We start from the raw sequence: 26,370 nt of genomic DNA, 5'->3' as shown, positions 1-26,370 counted from the left end.
TAATTTTTCTACTGAATTCAACAGCTTTGACATTTAAAATTAGTTGTACTGTCTTGTTCATTAAATTGGATATATTATAGAACATTTTAAAGCCATAAATTAAAATTCAAATACAGTTAATTTTTTTACGTGAATCATCTAGATAACTTTATTTAAAATGGCTGAAGTTTGCATTTGAAATTGGCAGTTTCTAATCAGATATAGGTTTGATTTTTAAATTAAATTAATTACATTTTTGTTTTAAAAAAGAACATTGAGTAATTTCTCCATCCCATTTCCTTTCCTCAACACAAGTGAACACGTACACAAATAAATAAAAAAAAATTTCCTCAAAAATCATTTTGTCAGGCCTCAATCTACACTATCCTCCAACAATGGCAACTAAATGGCCCTCTTCCTCAGTGACAATGGAGTGAACAATCACTATGGAGTTTACAAGTAATGTTCAAGTCCTGGCACTACCTTTTCCTAGGTGACTAGTCACAGACAATAGAATTAATTGTTCTGAGCAGATGGCAGAGAGAGCCTTGAGGACAATACTTCAAAGAATAGCTACTTCTCTCTCCCTGGGGAGAAGGCAGCAGCATGGGTCACAAGAAAGGGCATCCAAGGGCAAATGGAAACCAAGTACAAAAGCACAGGAAGTGTGAAAGAAGGGTAAGTTTCATTGAGGAGTGGTAGCCAACAGTGACCATGGTTGTCAAAACCACAGAGAATGAGGAATTATTAAAAAACCAGGACTAGATTCCTGTGGCAAGCTTGACAGGGAGATAGTGGTGATACCTGACATCTGTGAAGGTACATGGGACGATGGGTGATGCCCAGCATCCCTGAGGTTGCATAAGACAGTGGTGATGCCTAGCATATTGAGAGTACTTAAGACAAACACTGTCTCATCATTTAAGATTATGTTGCAGTGGCTTCACACATAAAAGCCATTTCTTTCCAGTCAATCCTACATCAAGACATCAGATCCTTCATCTTAAGTTTCTGAGTGTTTCATTTTCATATGTTAGAACATTTAGCAAATCCTACACACATCTTGTCAACATGTCTATCCCACAGATAAGCTAGAATCCATGACCAATTTATTTCTTTCTCTTCCCAGTACAATGAATGAGGATCCCATTAATAGAGTTTTGGTAAATCATTTAATTAGCAATATGAAAGAAGGGAGGACCTGTTTTCTGTGGAGTTTCTCCAAAGGAAGTTCGTACAAGTACTGAACTATTTTGAGTTAAGATTCTTGGCCTCACCATGGGTACCTTGGGACAGTGGAAATCAGAGTGACAAGGTAAGAGATGGGAATGGGAGATTCCGTTTATGGAGCAAGGTAACTCTGGCAACCTTTCTAATGCCTTTGCAAATGGTGAACAGTGTCTGAACTCTTTGGCAGTAAACAAGGAAGCATGAGTTTCTCCTGTTATCTTTGAGTTTTGTTTCTCCCACTCTTCTAAATCTGCTGTATTCTAAAAATAATAGTAAATAAAACAATCAGACATGTTCAGGTTTGGTTATGAGATAGAGGACAAGTTAGTGTTTAGAAGAATAGAAGAATATCAAGAATGGAGGTTAATGTCACCAAGAAAGATGGTAATCACAGCGACAGAGACAAAAACATCCTGTTTTGTAATTATTATCACAGAAGTATCTGGATTGTTGTTTCCTCTAAAGCAATACTTTAGAGCCACTGTAAATAATGGAAGGAATTGTGGTAAATCAAACAAAAGGCAGAAGTCAGGTAGGGCACATGGAAAGGAAGAATAGCAGTGAAATAACAAAAGTAGGTTTTACTTTGATTTCAGAAAAATTACTGGGGCTGGAAAGATGGCTCAGTGGTTAAGAACACTGCCTGCTTTTCCAAATGTCCTGAGTTCAATTCCCAGCATGGTGGCTCACAACCATCTGAGATCCGGTGCCCTCTTCTGGCCTACTAGCATACATGCAGGCAGAACACTCTAATGTAATAAATTAATAAATCTTTTTAAACAAATTCTGAAGGACTTATTAAGAGAATTATAACCTATTTTTCTTCTAATAGAAAATAAAAATTCTTCTTTTTTATTTTCCTTTAAATTATACCCTCCCTCTGAGACATGGATGGGGAATGTATCCAATAAAGGACTAACATGAATAGCATCTCATACAGAAATTGTATTCATGGAAAAATCATCACGTAATATTAGCATGCAGAATGTATATGTGCGAATTCAAACTCTCTACCATCATCTTCAGCTGTGTGCCAATAATGAGAAAATAGCTCCTGAGGGAAATAATGTAGTTTACTCAAGGCATCATTCAAGGCTTAAAAACAAGATCCAAAGAGACAAAGAACATATGAGGTTAATATTGAAGTGTTAATGGGGACTTAGCTATTGGGAAGCTCTCATTTCACTAATTAAAAATAATTGCATGGTCCTAGAATTAGAGAGTCTGTATGGAGAGAGGTCTCAAGATCATGGCTGCTTTTCTTGATTTCCATCTTGGCTGTGCACAAACCTCAAAAGTTACCTTTACAAGAGTAATTAGGCTCTGTGATAGCTGGTTTTTCTTACTAAATTTGAATGAGAAGTATCTTTTTCCCAACAGAGAACTTTAGTTTTGAAAAGCAGACTAAGATTTGATAGTTCTCAGAAACTGAAAGGAATTAAAAAAGGAAGGACCCCAGAAACCAAAGTACATTGATTTTACCCACTCCAGAATGTCCCATGTGAATGGCTTTCCAGTGCTCATGTTTTATGTGAAAAGTTTTTATTCATGTAGGAAATAACATAAATCTCTCTTTTCAGAACCTTTCAGATTCCTGGAGCACTGTGTAGTGTATAGTAAGCTTGTGACCACTCTGACATCAGACAGTGGGAAACTAAGAGAATTCACAGACTATGGATATTCAAAATACCATGTCTTAGAAACAAATGAATCAAGTTGTTTCATTTCCCCCCTCCAGTATTCTAGTGTCCAATCAAATCTTGCCAGAAGTCGGTTATGCCCTAATCTGTAGAACCAGGAAATCCTGTTTTGCAGTATCCCACAGCAAACCTGTATGGCTAGGTGAACTCTAGACTCATGATTGCTTTAGTAACATTTTAAATCCATGCCTGCTTTCAGTGATCTGCATGATTTGCAAAGCAATAACAGGAAGGAAATGCATCTCATGTTCAACTGCTGGTCTCATGGAATGCGGCTGAGTGAAGGGGACAGAGCCTGCTTGGCTCATTTGTCTCAGTGGTGCATCAGCTCTCCTTGCTCTTCCCCCCCCACCCCCACCCACTAATCATTTGTTAATTGATGCTGCACAGACTACAGCATTGAGCCTGCTGCACATCTTTGCTCCAAACTCTTTTGCCATCCTCCTAGCCATTGATATGGCAATCCTGCTCAGGCTCTTGCCACACATCTGAGGCCTTAACAGCTGTTCTCCCTGTTTGTCCTTGGCTAGCACTGAACAAATGAAGGATGTGCTTGTTCACGATTCTACAGATGGCTATAACCTCCAATGCCTTATGGACCTTCAAAGTTCAAAACAAAACTTGAACTTTGTTCATATATTTTTCTTTATTGTTCTACTTAATGTTTGGGGGATTTTATTTCACTGAGAACAAGTTGGTTGCATAGTAAAAATTCATTTCAAATATATTATATTATGTGGTTGCATTAATTACTTTTTTCATTGCTGAGACCAAACACCTTAAAAGGGAAAATTAGTAGAAGAGTGTTTGTTGTGGCAGAATGTTTGAGATAGTGTCAGTCCCACAGAGTAGAGAAGAAAAGGCAACAGGAGCAGCAAATTGCTATGGCAGAGACATGAAGTAGGAGAGATCTGACTACTTGAAGGGCCAGAGTGAAAACCCTAATATTTATCTGGGGTGACCCATATCATACAGTTAGTCCTAAAAGTTCTATGACCTCTCCAAGTAAGGCTATGAGCTGGCAATCAAGCATCTAAACACATGGGAGACATTTATGCTCAAAGTATAAAAATTGTGCTTGAAAGAACAATGCCCCTTTCTACTACAAGATGACCACATTCTGGTCTCTAGAACCTATGACTAAATTACCTCCAGTGGCCAAGAGGCTTTGTAAGAGGCTTTTTCAAACCCTGCCTTGGTTATTTGATTCGGACTTATGTTATCATGGGGCTCCTTAAAACAGCTGGAGAAAGAGTTGAGAGAGTAAAAGGGAGAGTTGCAGGAGGCAACATGAGAATAATTCCACCTGAAGACAATGGCTGAGAAGATATGGAAAGGGACTGTGATAACATACCTGACAGGAAGCAAACTTAAGGAAGAAAGTCTTTGCTTTAGCTCACAGTTAGAGAATATAGTCTAACTTGCTAAGCAGGGCTCGAGGCAGCTGGCCACACTGTGTCTGCAGTTGGAAAAATAGAGGGATAAGTGCCTATGTGCAACTCCTTTCTTCTTTTCTTACAGTCCAGGGTCCTAACCTAGGGTATGGGGCCACCTGCAATTGAAGTGGATCCCCCCACTTTAATGAACCTAATCTAGACAGTGTTGAACAGAAGGGCCCATGGGTGACATACCTAGAGGCTAAGGTAATCCAGACAATTACTCACAGGTATGCCTGAAGCTGTCGCCAAGGTGATTCTGTATCTTGTTAAGATGGCAATTGGTGTTAATCATCATGGAATAATGCACTAAAGAGTGTTCCCAGCCTTTGGAAACTGGAAAAAAAGGAAAAAGATCTTCCACTTGAATACTCAGAGATTCCCTGCCAGTATCCTCAGTGCAATCCTGTGACCAGGGACACATCATTATTATTAGCTGTACTGTTATCTCTAGCATTTAAGATAATGAATTAGTGTAACATCAAGTCAGTAAGTGGCCATCTGTTACATAAGCTATTGGAAACTAATGAGCAATCTCTTCATCATTGTCCACCACATACAATATGCTGTTACAGAAAGCTTTCTGTTAACACCCATTGTTCTAGGAAAATGAAAATACCATACTTAGGACTTGCCTCTCTCAGATTCCCCACATGCTGTAACATTCCATCTGATGTGCTTAATAGTCATTTTTCTGAACAACTGATATTTATTTATGAAAGCATAGAATAATATGAGACCTTTTATTTGGCACTTGGAGTTACAACAGAGAAAAATTACTTCCCCGATAGATCGATAGACTTGATGAGTCTATTTGTTTTGCCATCAGCCCCATTACCTTCCTGTTCCTCAGCAGTCTGCTTGCAGCATTGATTATTGATGACGCCTCGGCTGCTGCTTTTCTCATAGTGGCTGCCTCCTCAGCCCCACGCTTTGTTGTCTCCTGCAGTTTGATCAGCAAAATTATCTGACCCAGCTGGGACTGGACCTGGCACAGAGCTCACAGGCTTAGACTTGCCACCTAAATGCTCTTATTTGCTTATTCTTGGCATAATCTAACAATGCACCATGCTCTTTAGTTTACAGAGGGTATTGTTTCATAAACCCCCACATTAAGGAGGTATTACTGTTTTTATTTATACTTGAGAACAATTCAAGATAAAGGAGAGGTTTCGGCAGAAAATGACAGAAAGGTTTGAGTGAAAATGTCTTAATTACTTATGGAGATTATAAAAATTAACAAAAAGTTTATTGCATCACAGCTGTTGGACATTTTATCTCAGTGTCGTGAATCCAGGTGCACAATTTGAAAGTGTAATTTTAATGAAAAAAAATAACAGATGCAGGGGCCTGAGGAGATGGCTCAGTGGGCGGTGTGCTTGCTTGCACACCATGAGGACTGGAATTCGCATCCCAGAACCCATGTAAAAGACTAGATAGAGTGGTTCAACATGCCTGTAATTCCATTACTTGGGAAAGCTAGTCTAGCTGAACTGACAAACTCCAGTCTGCAAGACGCTGGCTATTAAATAAATTAATAAATAAATAAACAAAGAGATGCAGAGAGTAATAGAGGAAGACATTTGATGTCAATTTCTGGCCTCCTAATGCACAGGCAAGGACATACTTCATACACATGCACAGATAGGCCTACACCACACCCACATCTGCATAAACCTACAGACACATATTACAAAATAATTTGGGAAATGCAGAAAAAGTTACAAACTCTCCTTTAATCTTATGGCTCAAAAACAGCCCCAATATTTCCTTTGAAACTTTTTCTTTTCAGGGCAGTCATACAAGCATATATTTGGCATGATATGTTTTATTTATAGCTTTGTGTTTCATGCTTCTTTATTACCTAGAGGAGTATAAGGTGGCCCCCCCATCACTGTATTTAAATTTTATGAAATTGCCTGCCAATGACCTACATTTGCTGTACTCAGATACAAATGAAAAACCAGGCTGTACTTCCTGGGTTCTGATTGTCTTAAGATTGGATCCATGCTTCTCAGGATGCAGTCTGAAGACCTGCAGTGCCAGCTCATGTAGGAGCCTCTTGCAGCAGCTAATTCTCTGCCCAGACAGGCTCCTTGCAGTGAGATCAGAGCCCCACATTGCAATCAGCTCTCCATGAATTTCACGCATGCAAAAGTTTGCAAAGTACTTGGCTTCTCTGTGTGTTGATGAATCAACAGCAGCCTGTTGCAGGCTAAAGACAAACAGAATAATTATTAGAATTGGAAGACAAAGCAAATCAAAAAACATCTTCTTGGTTGCCAGAATTTCCCACATCCAAAGGCTTCAACATTTACTTCTAGTGTTTGCCTGGGCAAAGTTCTAAACCTGTGATTCAAATTCCTATTTACCTAGAAATAGGATAAACAAATTTCCATATGTGTTATCATGTACTGATGCTTTAATAGCTGTGTACTCCTGATTAGCTGCCTAACAATCCCTTATCACAATAAAACTAGAGCAAGGAATAAGTAAATTTTAAATTCAGTTCTTTTTTAGTATGTTATAATATGGAATAGAGGAAACAATATTTTTCTAATCACACCCCTTAAGACAGGCATTTTCTTTCTGTGTTTGGGTTACCTCACTCAGGATTGTTTCTTCAAGTTCCATCCATTTGCCTGTGAATTTCAAGATGTCATTGTTTTTTACTGTTGAGTAGTACTCTGTTGTGTAAATGTGCCACATTTTCTTTATCCATTCTTCAGTTGAGGGTCATCTAGATTGCTTTCAGGTTCTGGTTTTACAAATAATGCTGCTATGAACATAGTTGAACAAATGTCCTTGTGGTGTGTATGCATTCTTTGGGTATATACATAAGACTGATATTGCTGGGTCTTGAGGTATATCGATTCCCAATTTTCTGAGAAACCACCTTAGTGACTTCCAAAGTGGCTATACAAATTTGCACTCTCACCAGCAATGGAGAAGTGTTCCCCTTTCTCTGTATCATCTCCAGCATGAAATGTTGTTGATGTTTTGATTTTAGCCATTCTGACAGGTGTAAGATGGTATCTCAGAGTTGTTTTGATTTGCATTTCCCTGATAGCTAAGGATGTGGAGAAATTCCTTAAGTGCCTTTCTGATATTTGAGATTCCCATGTTGAGAATTCTCTATTTAGATCTGTACCCCATTTTTTAACTGGGTTACTTGGTGTTTTGTGTCTAGTTTCTTGAGTTCTTTGTGTATTTTGGAGATCAGCCCTCTGTCATATGTGGGGTTGGTGAATATCTTTTCCCCTTCTGTAGGTTGACATTTTGTCTTGTTGAATCTGTCCTTTGCCTTATAGAAGCTTCTCAGTTTCAGGAGGTCCCACTTATTGGTTGTCAATCTCGGCTTCTGTGCTACTGGTGTTATGTTCAGAAAGTGGTCTCCTGTGACAATGCATTCAAAGATACTTACCATTTTCTCTTCTAAAGCTGTTCACTGTGGTTGGATTTATGTTGAGGCCTTTGATCCATTTGGACTTAAGTTTTGTACATGGTGATAGATATGGATCTATTTGTGTTCTTCTACATGTCAGCTTCCAAGTACGCCAGCACCATTTGTTGAAGATGCATTGTTTTTTTTTTTTTCATTGTATAATTTTAGCTTCTTTGTCAAAAATCATGCGGATATTAGATATACAGCAAAGGATAACCAGCCTATAATCCACAACTCCAGAGAAGCCAGGAAACAAGGAGGACCCTAAGAGAGACATACATGGACCCCCCCATCCCAAGAAGGGGAAATAGACAAGATCTCCTGAGTAAACTGGGAGCATGGGGAGAGTGGGGAGAGAGGGAGGAGAGTTGGGAGGGAGGAGGAGAAGATGAGGGATATGGAAGGTCGAGTTGGGGGAAGGACAGATAAGAAGAGCAAGGAAAGAGATACCTTGATAGAGGGAGCCATTATGGCGTTAGCAAGAAACCTGGAACTAGGCAAATTCCCAGGAATCCACAAGGATGACCCCACCTAAGAATCTAAGCAATAGTGGAGAGGCTACCTTAAATGCCCTTCCCCTATAATGAGACTGAGAACTATTAATTACCATCATAGAGCCTTCATCCAGTAGGTGATGGAAGCAGAAGCAGAGATCCACAGCTAAGCACTGGGCTGAACTTCTAAAATTGAGTTGTAGAGAGGGAGGAGCAAGAGTATGAGCAAAAGGATCAAGACCATGTTGGGGAAACCCACAGAAACAGCTGACCTGAGCAACTGGGAGCTCAATGACAACTGGGGAACCTGCATAAGACCCAACTAGGACCATTGAACCTGGGTGTCAGTTGGGGGAACTTGGGCCACTGGCCATGGAACCAGTATTTATCCCTAGTGCAGAAACTGGGCTTTTGGAGTTCATTCACTTTGGAGGACCAAGGCCTCCCCCCACCTCCTATATCAAGGATTGTTCAGCCTAGGAACAGGAGGTGTGGGGAGGCTTTGGTCCTGCCTCAAATGATGTGACAGACTTTGATGATCTCCCATGGGAGGCCTCACCCTCTCTGAGGAATGGATGGGGGTGGGATGGGGAGATGGTAGGGAGAGTGGGAGGGAGAGGGAACTGTGATTGAAATATAAAATAACATTGTTTTAAAAATAAAAATAAAGAGGGCATTTTCATAAAAAGGCATTTTAAAGGAAGAAGCTGATCAATTCCTGAGTCAACTGTAAGCAGGTATTAGTATTCTAGGTGAATACAAAAATACACCTGTTCACTAGGGAGACTCTCCTTAAGAAGGAAGAATTTGAGTGACAGCTAGAAACAAATCATAGGTTAGTAATATATACGATGCTTGTGGTGAAACCCATTAATAACTTGCCATGCATTAAGCACTTTGTTAAATGGTAGATGGGGATTTATTTCCTGCCCTTATGAAACCACTGTAACATATCTATTAAATTTCATCTGTAGAAATGGCTAAATGGGGTTAGGTAATGCTTCCCATAGTTATCTCTCTCTCTCTCTCTCTCTCTCTCTCTCTCTCTCTCTCTTTCTCTCTCTGTGTGTGTGTGTGTGTGTGAGAGAGAGAGAGAGAGAGAGAGAGAGAGAGAGAAAGAGAGAGAAAGCATGCATGCTCATATGATTATCTAAGTCTGTTTAACTTCAGATACATATCCCTTACTATGTCTTCTGAAGCTTAGAATTCAACTTGAGACATTGTGTAGCTTGAGAAACAGGTTTGAGGATATTTCACATAAAGTCAACTCCAGAAAACTGTATAAGCCATGGGAAGTTGTATAACAATTCTACTGGATCAAAGTCCAGGGTTGACAATGGCAAGTTGCTAAGGCCAAGGAAGACCTATTGCAATTATAACAATTTGTATATTCACAGAAGATGGTCTGTGACACAATAGGATATAAATTGATGAAATATCATATAGTGTTTAAAATTGAATAAGCTATTTGCTGATTTCATATGTGTAATGAGGTACATACTCACACTTGTACATTCAATCATCTTCTTCCCAATGCTATGAAGACTTTCCCATCCTACCTTGTCCCCATCATAGTTGGATATTTTTTCGGCTTTTGGCTTTCTGTGTGTATTTGCTCTGTGACACACTGTGTTTAACTAAGTCTGTCTGCCTAGGTGTGGCCATGGAGCTTTCTCCTGGAATGTGAGTCACCCACCAGGCCTACATCACTAAAGACAATCAGTTCATCTCTCCCCACAACCTTTAACTGACACGAGTCCCTCCCCTATCCTTGACTTGATATTTATGAGCTCTATCTTGTGAAGGCTCAATGAAGGCAGCTGTAACTGCTGTAAGTTCATTGGTGTCAAGGCCACGCCCATAAAGACGGTATTTTAGGGCCCCTATCCATATTTTCTTACATTGTTACATCTGCTCATCTGTTCTTTCTGTTATTCTCCAAGTCTTGAAGGGGCTGATGCAGGTGTTCCATTGAAATCTGAATACTGTATAAGGAACACTGTTTAAGTTACTTTTTTCAAGTCATGATTTCTCTATTAATGACCATTCATTGCAAAAAGAATGTTCTTTGATAAAAGCTGAGGCAAGACTAGTCTATGGGTACAAACAAAGTTACTAGACAGTTTGACATCATGCCCACTGAGCAAAACAAACTAGTAGATTTACTCCTAAGGAATACTGTCTACCTAGCCATTGCCTTTGACTGGCCAATAATATGGTACTGCCTCTTTCAGAAAAGACCCCGGATCCAATCAAAATGAAGTTGTTAATCCCCATAACACCTGTGCCACTACTGTACTGGTGGGTACATCTTGTCTGGAAAGTTGGTATTATAGTATGCAAGGTCCAAAATCAGAAATGGCCATTGCTAGCTTTCCAGCCAACTGCCTGTGTAAATACTTCTATACTGTGAAAGCTACACAGTATGGAGGAAGCTTCCAGATCAGCTTCCGGATGGCTCCTCTGTGTTATTCAACCCAGGAAAGCACACACACACTTTCTCATTTTTTAAAAAATTGCATGCATGTATACAATGTTATCTTGGTCATGTTCCTGACCCACTCTTTACCTCCAGCTCACTCTGCCCTCCCTGTTAGTCACATTTACTGCTGGGATAAAACACCATGACCAAAAGCAACTAAAGGATGTATTGATCGAGTGTTCAGGAAGTTTTGTGGTTCTGGCAGGCTTTATGTTCATAATAATGGAGAAGACATGATGACAGAGAAAGGAAGCTAAAGGGTCCCATTTCAACCGTAAACAGGAAGCCAGAAGGAAGTACAGTCATAATTATACAGCAGGTATGGCTCCCTGCATAATACCTTCACAAGATCAAGACAGAAAAAATGACACATAGATGGGGTAGAAGGTCTCTGCCCCCCCTACTTCCTGGGGAACTCTTGATGTGGGTTGTTTGGGGGCAGAGAGAGGCTCATTTCTTATTGAGGATGTGGCCACTGGAATGTTTTCCATGCGTCAGTGGCTGTCCCAACACCAGTGCATATTTGAACAACCCAACTGGGTTTAACTGGTTACAAAAAAAAAAAATTGGGGAAAACATGGAGGGAGTTGGTTGGAATAAATGGAGCATAGATATGATATCCATTGTATACATGTGTGACATTGTCAAAAATAAGGATTTAAAGATATTTTTACTTGGAGAGATGCTGTCATTAGTAAAGTGCCTAGTTTTTTTTTTTTCAGAGATTGTGATTTCAGATCACCCATTCAACAGCAGTTATTCCTACTCATTTCTAATCAGCTGACCTCCATGTCATCTTGACCTTAGAATGGCTGCACTCTGTCCTGCCAACTTTACCATTTGCCTCTTTGCTTTAATTCAACTGCCAGTTATCGCTCAACCAGCCAATAGCAACAATAGCCTGATATTCCTCTACAACATACCATTTACTACATGGAGTTTTCATTTTGAAGCCTACATCTAATTATAGCATCTTCCTGCTGAACATTTTAAAAACATATTTTCCCCGGCCTTTCATTACAGTATTTTACTTAGCATGGCATCCACAATTAGAGAAAACATGTAGTTTATTTTGTAGACACTCAAGAGATTGAAAGTGGACCTATTAATGGTTACCCTGGGGCAAAGATTAATGGGTTCTGCTTACTTTTCTGGCCGCATACCCTTCCAACATCACTTGAAGCATAAGCAATACCCATAAAATCAACAAACAAATCCTGCTCCAAAGGACTTGAAACTGGGTTGTGTCCAGCTAGATTTTCATCGACAGGTATATGGTGTGGCACATGGCAGAGATTCTTTGCATTAACTCTTTGCAGAAGGAAGGGAAGAAGTGACGAGCCAATCAGAGAACTGTAGAGGTGTTTGACTGAGTGTGGTAACATTGGCAAAACAAAATAGAGCTGGACAGCTATCATCCTTGGGTAGAAGGAGCCACAGGTAACTGAATAGGGCAGGAAAACTTGGTAGGGGAAAAAACAGAGGATGCCTATTTCCTAATTTAACACATAACACACCCTAGGAGTACTATGCAAGAGCACTTTGTGAAGTCTGTTCAGGTGATGTACTGTAACCCCACCTCCTAGTAGCCCCTACAGGTGTGCTTGGCCACGCCCATGAGGACATGGTCAGGGGAGGTTGAGGATGAAGTGGACAGAATTCTTAAGAGGCCACAAACACGTGGATGCCCCTTCTCTCTGGCCACGCTAGCTTTCGGCCTCTAGGCACGCTCTGGTTTGCGTTTGGGTTGGTGTTTATCTAAATAAAGAAATCCTAGCCTTACAGACTACAGATCATCTTTGAGCCCACACAATAGTAATGTGCCAGGTAAACAGGTTTTCACTAAGAATGTTTCCTTGTCCTGTGCCAAAATTATTCGTATCTCTCATGAATGTCATTTTGAAGCTGCTGGAGGAAAGAAAAAAAAAACTTTACTTAATAGCTTTTCTGAGAGTCACACAACCAAGGAGATATGTAAATGTCCATTTTATACTTATGAAAACAGGTGCAGCCTCTTCAAGAAAAGGAAAATGTGTCACAGACATGGAAAGTAAAAGAGAAACAACAGAAAAGAACCTATAATTCAATTAAGCAAATGCAGGCTTTCTACACAAACTGAATGTGATGTAATTAAAGCACCTGTAAGAAACTTAATCAGGAAACTAGCATTCCTTTTGCCGGGGACACAAGAAGATTATAAATTACATGCAATTTATAGAAAATTTATATTGGTGATAAAAATGAAACTTCCTTTACCTTAGTTGTTAGTTCAACTATTTATAATCTTTAAAAATAAAGTACCTTATAGTAAGAAGATGATGGCTACAAATGGGTATAAAATAAAGGGCTGGGAGCTCCATAAAAACACATATTACATGTGTTTTTTAATAGTTTACTGATTGAGTCTATCTTTTCCCTAACAATAAAGTCATATAAGTAGCTTTGGGGGTCCAAACTGCTTATAAAGAAAATGCTAAGTCAAGTGTTTAAGTTTGAAGAAAAAGAGTATTCATTCTGAAAAGAACTGTTCTATACAGCAGTCTGCCAACATTGGGCATGTGACTGGGACTTTGAGCTGGGGAGACATTTATTTTGTGCTATGCTCATATGGAATATTTCATTCCAGCCATCTACGAGCCCTCCTGTGAAGCATACAAACACCTTGGCCAGACATCAAATTACTACTGGATAGATCCTGATGGCAGTGGACCTCTGGGGCCTCTGAAGGTTTATTGCAACATGACAGGTAACTATGTCACATTTATGTTTCATGAAGATGGCTTTTCTGTATTTAGAAAAAAATAGTTCCCTGCACTGTTGTTTCTCTGGTGTTGTCTTCTCTTCATACCTTCTAAGAAGTTAAATCTTGTTGGGCTTGTTAGCCAAAACATATGCCATTAAACTCTGACACAGCATTTGCCTTTGGGAGCTAGAGACATGATTCTGCAGTTAAGGAGTACTTGCTGCTCTTGCAGAGGACCTGAGTTTTGTTCCCAGCACCTAAATGACTGTTTACAACTGTCTCTAATTCCAATTCCAAGGGATTGATGCCATGTTCTAACCTCCATAGGTACCAGGCACACACATTGTATATATACACATATACATATATAGTCAAACACTCACATGCATAAAATAAATATTTAAAAAATAGTCTTTCTTTGAGTTAAACAATGAATAGTTAATATTTTTAAGAAAAAAAATCAACATGTACTGGAAAAACCAAGAAAATAAAATTGCAAAGTTCAAGTTCACATAATAGAAGTGGCATGTGAAGGCATTTCCCTTAGTGTCCTAGGTTGGGTAAATGTATCACTGCCCAGTCTCCCCCTTCTTATATTTGGAGAAGGCTTATGAGCCCTTGCTGACCTTCTGCGGTTCTCCGTAGAAGGGTGCTCTCTGTGTACTCAGATCCCTTTCTGGCAATTGCAAAGATTACACAAATCTTTCATGAAATTTATTTAGGAAGAAATCCCAATTTTTCTTCAAATCCATATTACATTTCAGGCCAGTGAAATGAGATTGTAGATTCTTGCAAACTCCCAAAGCAGAGTATATGATGCACAACTTTATAGAATGGGAGAGAAATTTCTAAGAGGCATTGGCAGCATATTATACTCCAAAAATCCAGAAAGGGTTTTGAGCCATTCAACATTACTGACTCTAGGAGATGACCAGCACTTAATGTGAACTCCTGAGATGTAAGATACTGAAGGATAATGGCAATATAATGTTCTACATAGTAGGATGCTGATGGTTACATGTAACTTCGTTGACATCTTGTTAGGTTTATGTTCTGGCTCCATTAGTCACCAGCTGTATAATCATAGGCACCTTAACTAACTTTGCTATATTCTTGTCTGCTAGTGGACTTCTTGGTAGTGATACAACTGCCTACAGCCACCATTATTGTACAAATAATGTAATAGAATCCCCATGAAATTTCCAGCATACTAGGTCAATGAAAACTGATTAGGTAAGGCATTCCTATTTCTTGAAGCTCCAAGAATTAAGTAATTTGTCCCCATTGTTCTAAAAAAGATTCTAATTTAAATATATTTAAAAGCAATGATCCTTAGATCTATGTTTCAGAATCATGTATAGAGTTCCATTTTGTTTTTTATTTCCTAATAAGTGTCTAAAGATTTCAAGCAGAAATACGATCCTACCACTAAAACTTAAAACTGTAAATAGCACCATGTGCAGCAAGGAGAAATCTTCTCAATATCATGATGAAGAATGGAAGGGAGAAGGGTAAGTGCTGGACATGACCTCAGTGTGGAAGCCATGTAGAGAAAACCCAAAAGGAATTAGTGTCCCTTAAATTCCCTCCTATACCAAGAACTCTGGTGTGCATAAGAGAGGGATCAGCTTACAGTAAGTTTTAGCTCACTGTTCCAGTGGCTGACTTGCCAGTGACCTCTGACCCTTTCTTCTTGAACTTCATTTTAATCTTAATAGAACTTGAGCATGGTTTGTGAGAACTTTATGTATCTCGATCCTGATTTCTACTAATAAGTTTATGGCACAATGAAGTTCAAACCTTAAGACAGTCTTACTGAGATTTCACTTCCAATCATTTCCACTGACACTCAGGAAGAAAAACTGCAAACCAAAGCATGATGCTTTGAACACCCATACACAAAATTATGACAGGCTTAGTGCAGGGAAAGATGCTTTGCTGGGCATTGAAGCTCAATGTTCATTAGGACTACAAATTCCACCTTACCTATATCTCCCCGATAGAGAGTCATAATTATGCAACCCAAGGATCCCAGTCCAGTGTGAGCAGTAGGAAAAATACAACTGTTTGAACTTGATAGCTATGAACATTGGTGGGTCCAAGAGTGCTTGAAAAACCTTGACTTACAGGGTTTTGAGCATGCTGAATGACTCTAAAAATGCCATTTAGCTCTTTGTCACTCATCAACCATTCTGGAAATGCCATGCTCTATATGGTTATTTAGGTGGGATTGCCATCACCAAGCATAAAAACCACAAAGGTTCACTTCTGCTGCTCCACATCCAGGAAATGTTGTAAAGCCAAGGTAGGGATGGCAGGCTGAGACAGCCTATAAAGTCTAGATATATCACTTCATGTCTCGGGAAATTGTTCCTGCTACACAAACCTTAAGACATAAAAGAAGATAAGGCACTAAAAAGGTGAGAAAAGAAAAGAGCCCCACAAATCAATCCCCCACAGCATGGAAGGGCTTTGTTACAAAGAACGAAATGCCCAGTGGCTTAGTAAGCCTGAGAGAAAGACTGAGAGGCAGGGGGACAGGCAGGATCACAGCAGATAAACAGGCAGGATTGTATGCCATGTAGGCCCACATATGCACAGATGTGTGCATCAGAGTAAAAGACGAAGGAAAAGTATCTGACAGTATTTAGGGGCAAGTGGGATATAACTGTGGGGACTGAAATGATGGTCAAGATTCTAGATAATGATTTCAGTATGAAGGACTGAAGAGCAATGTTTAATCACTTGTAAAGTACACGCTGGATATGGTGCTATGACAGAAGTGTGTCAAATAATACCTGCTAGGACTCTGAAAGTATAGCATATCCACAAGGAATGGGTAATCAAAAGATGCTACATAGACACATGGAAGAAGCCAACAATTGAGCTCCTTCCCTTAGAAGTTAGAGTATCCTCAATGACAGAGACCCTTCAAATGCTGTGGAGTTGACATGAAGGAGGATGTTTTCAGCAAATCCCTTCCAAAAGAACTCATCAGTCTATTTTCCTTTGGGTTTTATCCTCTAACCCATGTTGCTTATCAATCTCCTTGAGACAGGGTCGCCCTTGCCATCACATTAACCAGGCTGCCTGGCCCACAAGCATCTAGAGACGTACACTGGGATTATGGGTGATTGTGCTGTTGGGTCTAGTTTTTAATAGATTCTAGGGATCTGGAATCAGGTTGTCAAGTTTTCACAAGCCTTTTACTCACCGAACCATCTCCCCAGTCTCCATATTAAACGCCTTTAAAAATTTTTGAATAAGAAACATCTGTGCTCATCTGTGTATAATGTTTAAAGTCCAAAAACAAAACAGAAAAACCACCTCTTGCATTCTTCATACCAATGGCTTTGTAGTTTTATCAAAAGCCATTAAGCTTGTTTACATAATTTGTGCTTTATAAAACCCTGGGATTTAGCTGATCAAATTCTATTACGGTCTATAATGGTAAAAGCTGCTCCTGACTTTTTAATCTAATATTTATAGAGAGCTTCTTGCTCAAGTCCCTGTGCACTGGCACTGAGAATATTGTTTTCTCTGTCTTTATTGTGCTTCTCACATATTTCCCTGGTGCAATGTGGGGGGGGGTTGATGAGTCACTGGGGTAACAGTGTGCATTCTGGTGACAAGTCCCATGATATTGTGCATGCCGCCTCACCTCAAACCCCTTACCTTTCTTCTTTACTGAGGCACCTATCTTCCCAGCAGTTTGTAGTAGCATCAACTCACCATGACTATTCCATTTGATTATCTGGCACGGGTGAGCTAGCTACACTACACGCATTCTGAGGAGACTGGAGAGCCAAGAGTCCACTAGGGCTCTGATTTCCTCTGAAGTTTATAATTTTCTTGGAAGTTCTTTGAAATTTCTGGGAGAGTTGACTCTTTATGGTTTTAAGATCCATGGTCCCGTTTTCTTCATGGTCATGGTCATGGATTGAGCTCTGAGCCCAGCAGGAAGGCTAATATGCTGACCCTCCACTAGCACAGATTGGTTGGATTTAACAGGACAGTTACTCACTCTGCTTACTCTGACAGCTGGTTTTATCTGCAAAGTCTTCACCTAGGTTAGTCCTTCATGAGTCCTTGGAGTGTATTGCATCACATTTGGAGTTCACACTCACCTTTGAAAAGAGGGTACCCTAAGGGCACACCCACCTAGTGGCAATACTGCCTAAGGCCTCCAAATTCTTACTATGTTCCTCTGTATATTGTTCCTAATTCTAGAATATATGCTCCTTTCTGTGTGTTTGGCACACACTGCCATGTTGACTTTATAAAGTATTGTGTTTACCAGTTTTGTCATTTTATAATCTTAACATATCCTTCATTAAAAAAGGTTTGATTATACATAAAACAACAATTAACAGTTTAAAAGAAGAATAAGTAACATACCTGGAAATACATGATAAGAATTTTTTTATTTTATGCTTACATATAGATAGGTAGATGATAAAAAGAAAGATAGATAAATAGATACATGCATACATGCACATATAGATTGATATTAAGGACAAAGGAAGTGTTAGAGCACCTTTAGAACATCATATAAAAGTCTTCCAATGACTCATAAGACCACAAGGTAGCTAAAATTACAATTATTTTCTTGTTTTTACAATTAAAACTCAGAGAAGTTAAGTCCTAGACTGTGTACATTGTCAACCTTGGGTCCTGGCAGTTTATCCAGGCTTATGTGCTTAGAAATAGTCTGTCGTTAATATGTGTGTGTCTCTGTGTGTGTGTGTGTGTGTGTGTGTGTGTGTGTGTGTGTGTGTGTGAGTGAGTGAGTTTGTTCATGTATATGTATGTGTATGAGTGTGTGTATGAGTGTGCAAGCTCACATGTATATATAAGCAACAGTATCCACTTGGTATCTGTGCTACAATCTGGAACGTGTTTTCTGAAATAAGCATTTCTTATTAGCTTCCCTTCGTCATCATCATCATCAAAGCTTCCTAACTCATTATCTATGGCTTGGACAATATGTTGACTATAAACTATTTACTTCTTAATTGTCCCACTAATGCCTTGGGGCTTTTAATCAGGGAACACATTTAAATGAAATCAGCACAGGAACAATGAAGTAGCTGTTACCGGTTTTAATTCATAATTAATCTATAAGAATTTTCCTGTGTGCAATTTTCTGAGGGCATTCTAGGATAACTGATATACTCCCTGCCTTCAAATGTACTCTCTGTACCTAGGGCAGGCCACCACTGCAGAATTTCCCTTAACCATATCTGTTTCTGTTTATTTAAGAATTTCTTGTCAATTGTTTCTTAAGACGTTAGTTCAATCTTTACGATAACTTAAATTTGATCCTTAATATTTGGTTGATTTTGCAGTGAGTCATCCTTAACCTGACTTGGATACTACCTTGTTTAGGAATATAACAGGATCATCTATATTTAAGATGACAGTAGCCCTTTCCCTAGTGGAAAGGAAGTAGCTAGAAATGAGGTCACAAAGTTATGTTCTGTGTGAGGGGGCTTGTTACCTCTGCAGGTGGGGACTTCATGAGCTCTTAATCCCTTCCTGTTAGTATTTCCCTCTCCCTGTCCCTGCCTCGAGTGTGTGTGTGTGTGTGTGTGTGTGTGTGTGTGTGTGTGTGTGTGTGTGTGTGTGTGTGTGTTTCCTGAATACAAGCCCCACACACTGACTTCCATTTTATCCCCCCCCCAAATCTTTTCTATTTTTTTTCCCAAAGGCACTTTCTTTTCTTTCTGTCTCCTAACCTAGTTTACCTCCTCTATAGTTAACCTATGCATAGACTCTCTCAGCTCTGTCTTCCCTTGGCCACATCTTCTCCTCTTTGTCGACCTCTCATGAGCTGTCTTTGTTATAAACCTTTGTAATCACTCAGCAACTCCTGCCTCTCACGTTCAGCTATTTCAGTTCCGCACAATCAGTATAAATCTTTGAATTCAATTCTGTTCATACAGCCTCAATTGAAAATCTGGGAAGCAACTCACTGATCAAACACAGCCAGGGAAGGACTCTTCCTCTGACTGATTATCACTCTCATGGAACACTTTCTTTCAGATTCTCACTTGTTCTATACGTGGCTTCTACTTGCCAGGATTTCTTTGAAATCTCTTCTTCATTGTGTGTCAGTCATGGTGATAGGTTAATACTACAAAAGTTCTCAAACGTTTTTCAAACTTGAAGTCAAGAAAGGAGAGGAAAACCATAAAATGGACTGTGAGACTCACACCACAGGCCAGATCATGTAAAAACAAGGTCAGACAGCTTCGGACTCTATGGGGGACTCCAAAATGGAACCCAGATAGAAAGTTAACTGTACTGGAATATCTCTATACAACAAGGTCACACAATAGTTGAAATGTATATCTTTTTGTGAAGTTTTTCCATCCAAAATCTGAGGATGGCCTTTCATTGTCTATGGCCAGAGATGACTTTCATTTCCTCTGGTGTTTGGAGCCTTAATCTCATGTCCAGTCTACAGTAATCAAATATTCAAGGGGTGAATTAAATGAAAAAAAAATGACCCTGGGAAATGCAATTCAGGCCTGCTTATTCTTTTGTTATCATAAAAATCCAACCTCTTTATGAGTGAGCTCATACTTTTAAACCAAACATTTATTTTTCTCTCTCAACTAAACAGCAAGGATGACTATGATCCTGAGTTTTTCAGTTTTGCAGGTTATTTTTCATTCTTTCTGAGTTAAGAGACTTTCATAGGGGATGACCCTGAAACTTTTTTTGGAGAGAAACTTAATACAGAAGATGAATTTGTATCTAATTTTGCAATAAATAAAGTTAAATAATGTACGCAGGACTAGATAAGCCTAGAAGGTGACTATTTCAATCATAAAACAAATATAAAGTATAAACTATAAAATTTCCCATATGAACCCTTGCTGCAATGGTCAAAAAGGAAACTTTAAAAAAGATGTCCCAGAGGATAGAGTTGTAAAAACAATTCTTGTTAGATTTGTGTACACACAAGGTCATTAGGAAAAACTCTCTTCACATAATTATTAATCTCATATCTTATTTTACTCATATTTGAACAAAAATTATTATTAAAGGTGAGATTAGTCATGTCTGCTGATCACAGATAAAAAAAAGTATATCTAAAAACTAAGCACTCTTGAGACAGCTGGTTCTTCCCCTTGTGGGTATGGTATGGAGACCCTGGAGAGCTGGCACTGCCTCTTGCGAGGGCTGCAAGGCTCTCCACAGTTGTTGGCTTCTGATTGGGGTGAAGGTGGAAAAAGACTCACCTTCCCTTCTGGGACTGATCACTAGGAGTTTGACCATGCCCCAGTGAGTATATGAACAACACAAAATGGACTTTTTTTGTGGGAGGCCATTAGAGATCACTGGAGATGAGGGCAGACATGGGGAGACTGGAGGTGAGCACAATGGGGACATGATATGAGATTCTCATATAATAAAGGAAAAAAAGAAAAACTATTCTAAAAGCCTATCTTACTCTGTCTTCACTGTCCACTGTTTCTAAACTCACTTCCTGTTGCCCATGGTTTCAGAGCTAAGACAGCATGGTTTTAAAGTTGAAATGGCTTATCTAGGAAGTCAGTTAGGACAGTGTCAAGGCACAGCAAACAGAGAATGGCGCCTGGCATGTTCTATTCTCAGGTTTCCAGACTAGAAAGTCACTGTGGTGGTCTACAGACTTTTCACCTTTCTCCATGCATGTGTTCATGTTTCTTTATTAGGGAATTTCGTCATCTTCCCCATATGGAAACCATTTTTCCCATTTCTCGAGTTGTCTCTATTCTGATCTCACTCCCTGAGTCATGAGTGGTGTGTCTTGCAGTCATTTCTTAGTCCTTCAGTAAGACCTGTCCATCTGTTTGATACTAAGAAAAATTTTCCTTTGCCAAAATGCCATGGTGATGGTTAGTGTTCATCATCTACTTAACAAGCTCTACAATTCCCTAGGAGACAAGCTTTTACACACACCTGTGAGGGAGGATCTAGGTTGGACTAGCCTCTTGTGGACTGTGTTCATTAGATGAATCTGTGTGAGCTGGCTGGCCCACTGTGGGTGGCACAGTTACTCATGTTGGGATCTCTGACTGTGCAAAAAGGATAAAGTACTCTGAGCTCAAGCATCCATCCACTACTGCCTGCTTTCAGACTGTGAATGCAAAGAGACCAACTTCCTCAAGGTCCTAGTGCTATGAATTCCCCACCATGATGAACTATCATCCTGAACTCTGGGCCAAATTAAATCCTCTGTCTCTTAAGTTGCATCTGTCAGGCCATTTTTCATAACAGGAAGGTTAACTGAGATACACCCCATTTTCACGATAGCATGCCTTGACCTAGGTCTTTGACATAGGCTGTTCCCTGGGTGTTCACTCACAGTCAGGCAACTCATCCCCTATACTTTCTTTTAATTTGTCTGTTCATGATTTTCCCTCATGATTTCCATGATTTTTCTCTAACTTTTTGAATTGTGCTTTTAAGTCACAATTATCCTTTGAAAATTCCCCCTTGAGTAACTTTCTACTACTGCTTTGAAAAGGCAAAATCTTTTCTGCTATCCCAAGGATAGCAAACATCCCTTTTCTTCTTCCTTCGTCTGCAGTTTACTTGAGGTTCCTTTTGTTTTGTTTATCTGTTGTGGTTTTCACTATTTTCTTTAAATTCCTGGAATTATTGGCATTGTGTGATTACTAATTGTAATAAAGTCTTGCTGACTTGGAGTGCCACTCATGTTAGAGTGGCCTAAATCCTGGTCTGACTGGGACATTCTTATTTATCCCTGATAGAATTGCTCCCTATTTCACTATCAATTCTGTCTTTGGATGATTTATTACTTGATCACATCCCTCTAGAAGAAGTTGAGTGGGGTAGTTTTTAGACTTCTTCACTTGCTCTTAATTTGTTTAAGTCTTTTATGTGGATCAGGTTCTCTAGACATGTTTCTTTGCACATGGGGCTTCCAGAATCCTTGGACCAGTTTGATGTTTGGTATGAAAAAGGACAATCCACATCCTATTTGTCATTTCTTATTTGTCTCCTTTTTATTTAAATTTGAAATGAGCTTGTTTTACATGTCAATCCCAGTTCTCTCTCCCTCCCCTCTCTCCCACCAACCCCTATTCCATCCCCTTTCTGCTCCCCAGGTGAGGCCTTCCCTGGGGGAATCTATGGAGTCTGTCATATCATTTGGAGCAGGGCCTAGGCCCTCCCCCACATAGGCTGAGAGAGCATCCCTCAATGTGAAGTGGGCTCCCAAAGTCCATTTGTGTACTAGGAATAAATGCTGATACACCACCAGAGGCCACATTGATTGCTCAGGCCTCCTAACTGACACCATGTTCAGAGGGTCTGGAACAGTCCTATGCTGGTTTCCCAGCTATCAGTCTGGGGTCCATGAGCTCCCCCTTGTTCAGGTCAGCTGTTTCTGTGGGTTTCTCCCACCTACTCTTGACCCCTTTGCTCGTCACTCCTCTCTGCAACTGGATTCCAGAGTTCTACTCCGTGTTTAGCTGTGGGTGTCTGCTTCTGCTTCCATCAACTACTGGATGAAGGCTCTAGGAGGGCATATAAGGTAGTCATCAATCTCATTATCAGAGAAGGGCATTTAAGGTACCCTCTCCACTATTGCTTACATTGTTAGGTGGAGTCATTTTGTAGATATCTAGACATTTCCCTAGTGCCAGAATTCTCTTTAAACCTATAATGGCTCCCTCTATTATGGTATCTCGTTTCTTGCTCTCTTTTATTCTTCCCATGACTCAGTCGTCCTGATTTCTCATGTCCTCCTCTCCCCTCATCTTCTCCCCTTCTCCTTCTCCTAACTCTCTCTCCTCTCCACCCCCCATGCTCCCAATTAGCTCCCAATTGTCCCTTTTCCCTTCTCTGGTGGACCATGTGTATCTCTCTTAGGGTCCTCCTTGTTTCATAGCTTCTCTGTCGGTTTGGATTGTAGGCTGGTAATCCTTTTCTCTCTGTCTAAAATCCACTTATGAGTGATTACATACCATATTTGTCTTTTTGTGACTGGGTTACCTCACGTAAGATGGTTTCTTCTAGTTCCATCCATTTGCCTTCGAATTTCAAGATTGCTTTTTTTTTCTGCTAACTAGTACTCCAATATGTAAATGTATCATATTTTCTCTATCCATTCTTCAGTTTAGAGGCATCTAGTTTGCTTTCAGGTTCTGGCTATTCAAATAATGCTGCTATGAACATAATTGAACAGATGTCCTTGTTGTATGAATGTGCATCTTTTGGGTATATGCCTAAGAATGAAATTGCTGGAACTTGTGGTAGACTGATTCCCATTTTCCTGAGGAACTGCCATACTGATTTCCAAAGTGGCTGCACGCATTTGCACTTCTACCAGCAGTGGAAGAGTGTTCTGATTTCTCCACATCCAGCATAAAGTGTTGGTGGTTTTGATTTTAGCCATTCTGACAGGAGCAAGAGGGTATCTAAGAGTTGTTTTGATTTGTATTTCCCTGATGGCTATGGATGTCTTTCAGCCATTTTAGATTCCTCTATTCATAATTCTCCATTTAGTTGAGTACCCCACTTTTTAATTGGATTATTTGGTGCTTCAGTAATTAGCTTCCTGAGTTGTTTGTATATTTTTGGAATTCAGCCCTCTATCAGATGTGGGGTTGGTGAAGCTCTTTTCCCATTCTGTGGGCTGCCGTTTTGTCTTGCTGACTGTGTCCTTTAACTTACAGAAGTGTCTCAATTTCAGGAAGTCCCATTTATTAATTGTTGATCTCTGTGTCTGTGCAACTGGTGTTATGTTCAGGAAGCGGTCTCCTATAACAATTCATTCGTAGGTACCTCCCACTTTCTCTTCTAAGAGGTCCAGTAAAGCTGGATTTATGTTGATGCCTTTGATCCATTTGAACTTAAATTTTCTGCATAGCAATAGATATGGAACTATCTGCAGTCTTTTACCTGCCAGCATCCAGTTATGCCAGCACCATTTGTTGAAGATGCTTTCTTTTTTCCATTGTATAATTTTAGCTTCTTTGTCAAAAATCAGGTGTTCATATGTGTGTGGGTTAATATGTGTTTTCAATTCGATTCCATTGGTCTACCTGTCTATTTTTGTGCCAATACCAAGCTGTTTTCAGGACTATAGCTACATAATAGAGCTTGAAGTCAGGTATGGTGATGCCTCCAGAAGTTCCTTTATTGTACATGATTGTTTTGGCTATCCTGGGTCTTTTGTTTTTCCATATAAAGTTGAGTATTGTACTTTCAAGGTCTCTTTCTTTAAAGACTCAAAATACTTGTTACACAGGTCTTTCACTTGTTTGGTTAGGGTTACCTCCAATATATTTTATGTTGTTTATGCTTATTGTAAAGGTTTATATTTCTCAAATTTCTTTCTCAATCCATTTATCTTCTGTATATAGTATGGATTCTTTTGAGTTAATCTTGTATATAACTGATTCTTTTGAGTTAATCTTGTATCCTGCCACTGTGCTGAAGGTGTTTATCAGTTGTCAGAGTTCCCTGGTAGAGTTTTTTAGATCACCTGTGTAAACCATCATATCTTCTGCAAATAGTGAAAGTCTGACTTTTTTCTTTTCCGATTTGTATCCCCTTGATCTCCTTTTGTTGTCATATTGCTCTTGCTAGAACTTCAAGTACAATTTTAAAGAGATAGAGAGAGAGTGGACAGTCTTGTCTTTTTCCTGATTTTAGAGGAATACCTTTGAGTTTCTCTCCATTTAGTTTTATGTTGGCTGTTGTTTTTCTGTATATTGCTTTTATTATGGTTAGTTATATTCCTGTTATCCCTGATCTCACTGAGACCTTTATCATGAAGGGGTGTTGGACTTTTTCAAAGGCCTTTTCAGCATCTAATGAGATGATCATATGTTTTTTCTTTTTCAGTTTGTTTATATAGTAAATTACATTGGTGGATTTTAATATGTTGAACCATCCCTGCATTCCTGGAATGAAGCCTACTTGATCATGGTGGATGATTTCTCTGATATGTTTTTGGATTCAATTTGCCAGTATTTTGTTGAGTATTTTTGCATCAATGTTCATGAGGGATGTTGGTCTATAGTTCTCTTTCTTTGTTGTGTCTTTGTGTGGCTTGGTAATTGTTGCCTCATAAGAAGAGTTTGGCAATGACCCTTCTGCTTCTATGGTGTGGAACAATTTGAGGAGTATTGGTATTAGCTATTCTTTGAATTTCTGGTAGAATTCTGCACTGAAACCATCTAGCCCTGGGCGTTTTTTGTTTGTTTGTTTTTTGTTTTTTGTTTTTTGTTTTTGATTGGGAGACTTTTGATGACTTCTTCTATTTTATTAGGAGTTATAGGTCTATTTAAATTGATTATCTGTTCTTGATTTAATTTTGGTAAGTTATATCTATCAGAAAATTGTCCATTTCCTATACATTTTCAAATTTTGTGCAGTACATGTTTTTAAAGTATTACCTGATGATTCTCAGGATTTCCTCACTGTCCATTATTATGTTCTCCTTTTTATTTCTGATTTTGTTAATTTTCTTTTTCTCTGTCTGCCTTTTGGTTAGTTTGGATAAAGGTTTCTATCTTGTTGATTTTCTTGAAGAACCAACTCTATGCTATATTGATTCTTTTAATATTTTCCTAGTTTCTACTTTATTAATTTCAGCCCTCAATTTGATTATTTCCTGGCATCTACTCCTCTGTGTTGTGTTTGCTTCGTTTTGTTCTAGAGCTTTCAGTTTTGCTGTTAATGCTCTAATGTGACTATTCTCCAGTTTCTTCATTTGGACATTCAGTGCTATGAACTTTCCTCTTAACATTGCTTTCAATGTGTCCCATAGTGTGTTGTGTCTTCATTCTTATTGAATTCCAGAAAGTCTTTAATTTCTTTTTTTTCTTTCTG

At 39.2% G+C, this 26,370-nt stretch overlaps 1 protein-coding gene across 1 annotated transcript in view; it reads left to right on the top strand.

The window, feature by feature from the left end:
• Window positions 1–26,370, top strand: part of Cntnap2 (contactin associated protein 2) — a 1,481,094-nt gene that overhangs the window by 699,716 nt on the left and 755,008 nt on the right. The window contains exon 12 of the mRNA XM_035451404.1: window positions 13,393–13,512. Coding sequence (XP_035307295.1) covers window positions 13,393–13,512 — 120 coding nt within the window. The remainder of the gene's footprint in view (window positions 1–13,392; window positions 13,513–26,370) is intronic.

This window comes from Cricetulus griseus, assembly GCF_003668045.3.
Source record: "Cricetulus griseus strain 17A/GY chromosome 1 unlocalized genomic scaffold, alternate assembly CriGri-PICRH-1.0 chr1_0, whole genome shotgun sequence".
NCBI classification, from domain to species: Eukaryota; Metazoa; Chordata; class Mammalia; order Rodentia; family Cricetidae; genus Cricetulus; species Cricetulus griseus.
The sequence above is the reverse complement of the archived record's forward strand: the minus strand, read 5'-3'. Positions and strand labels throughout refer to the sequence as shown.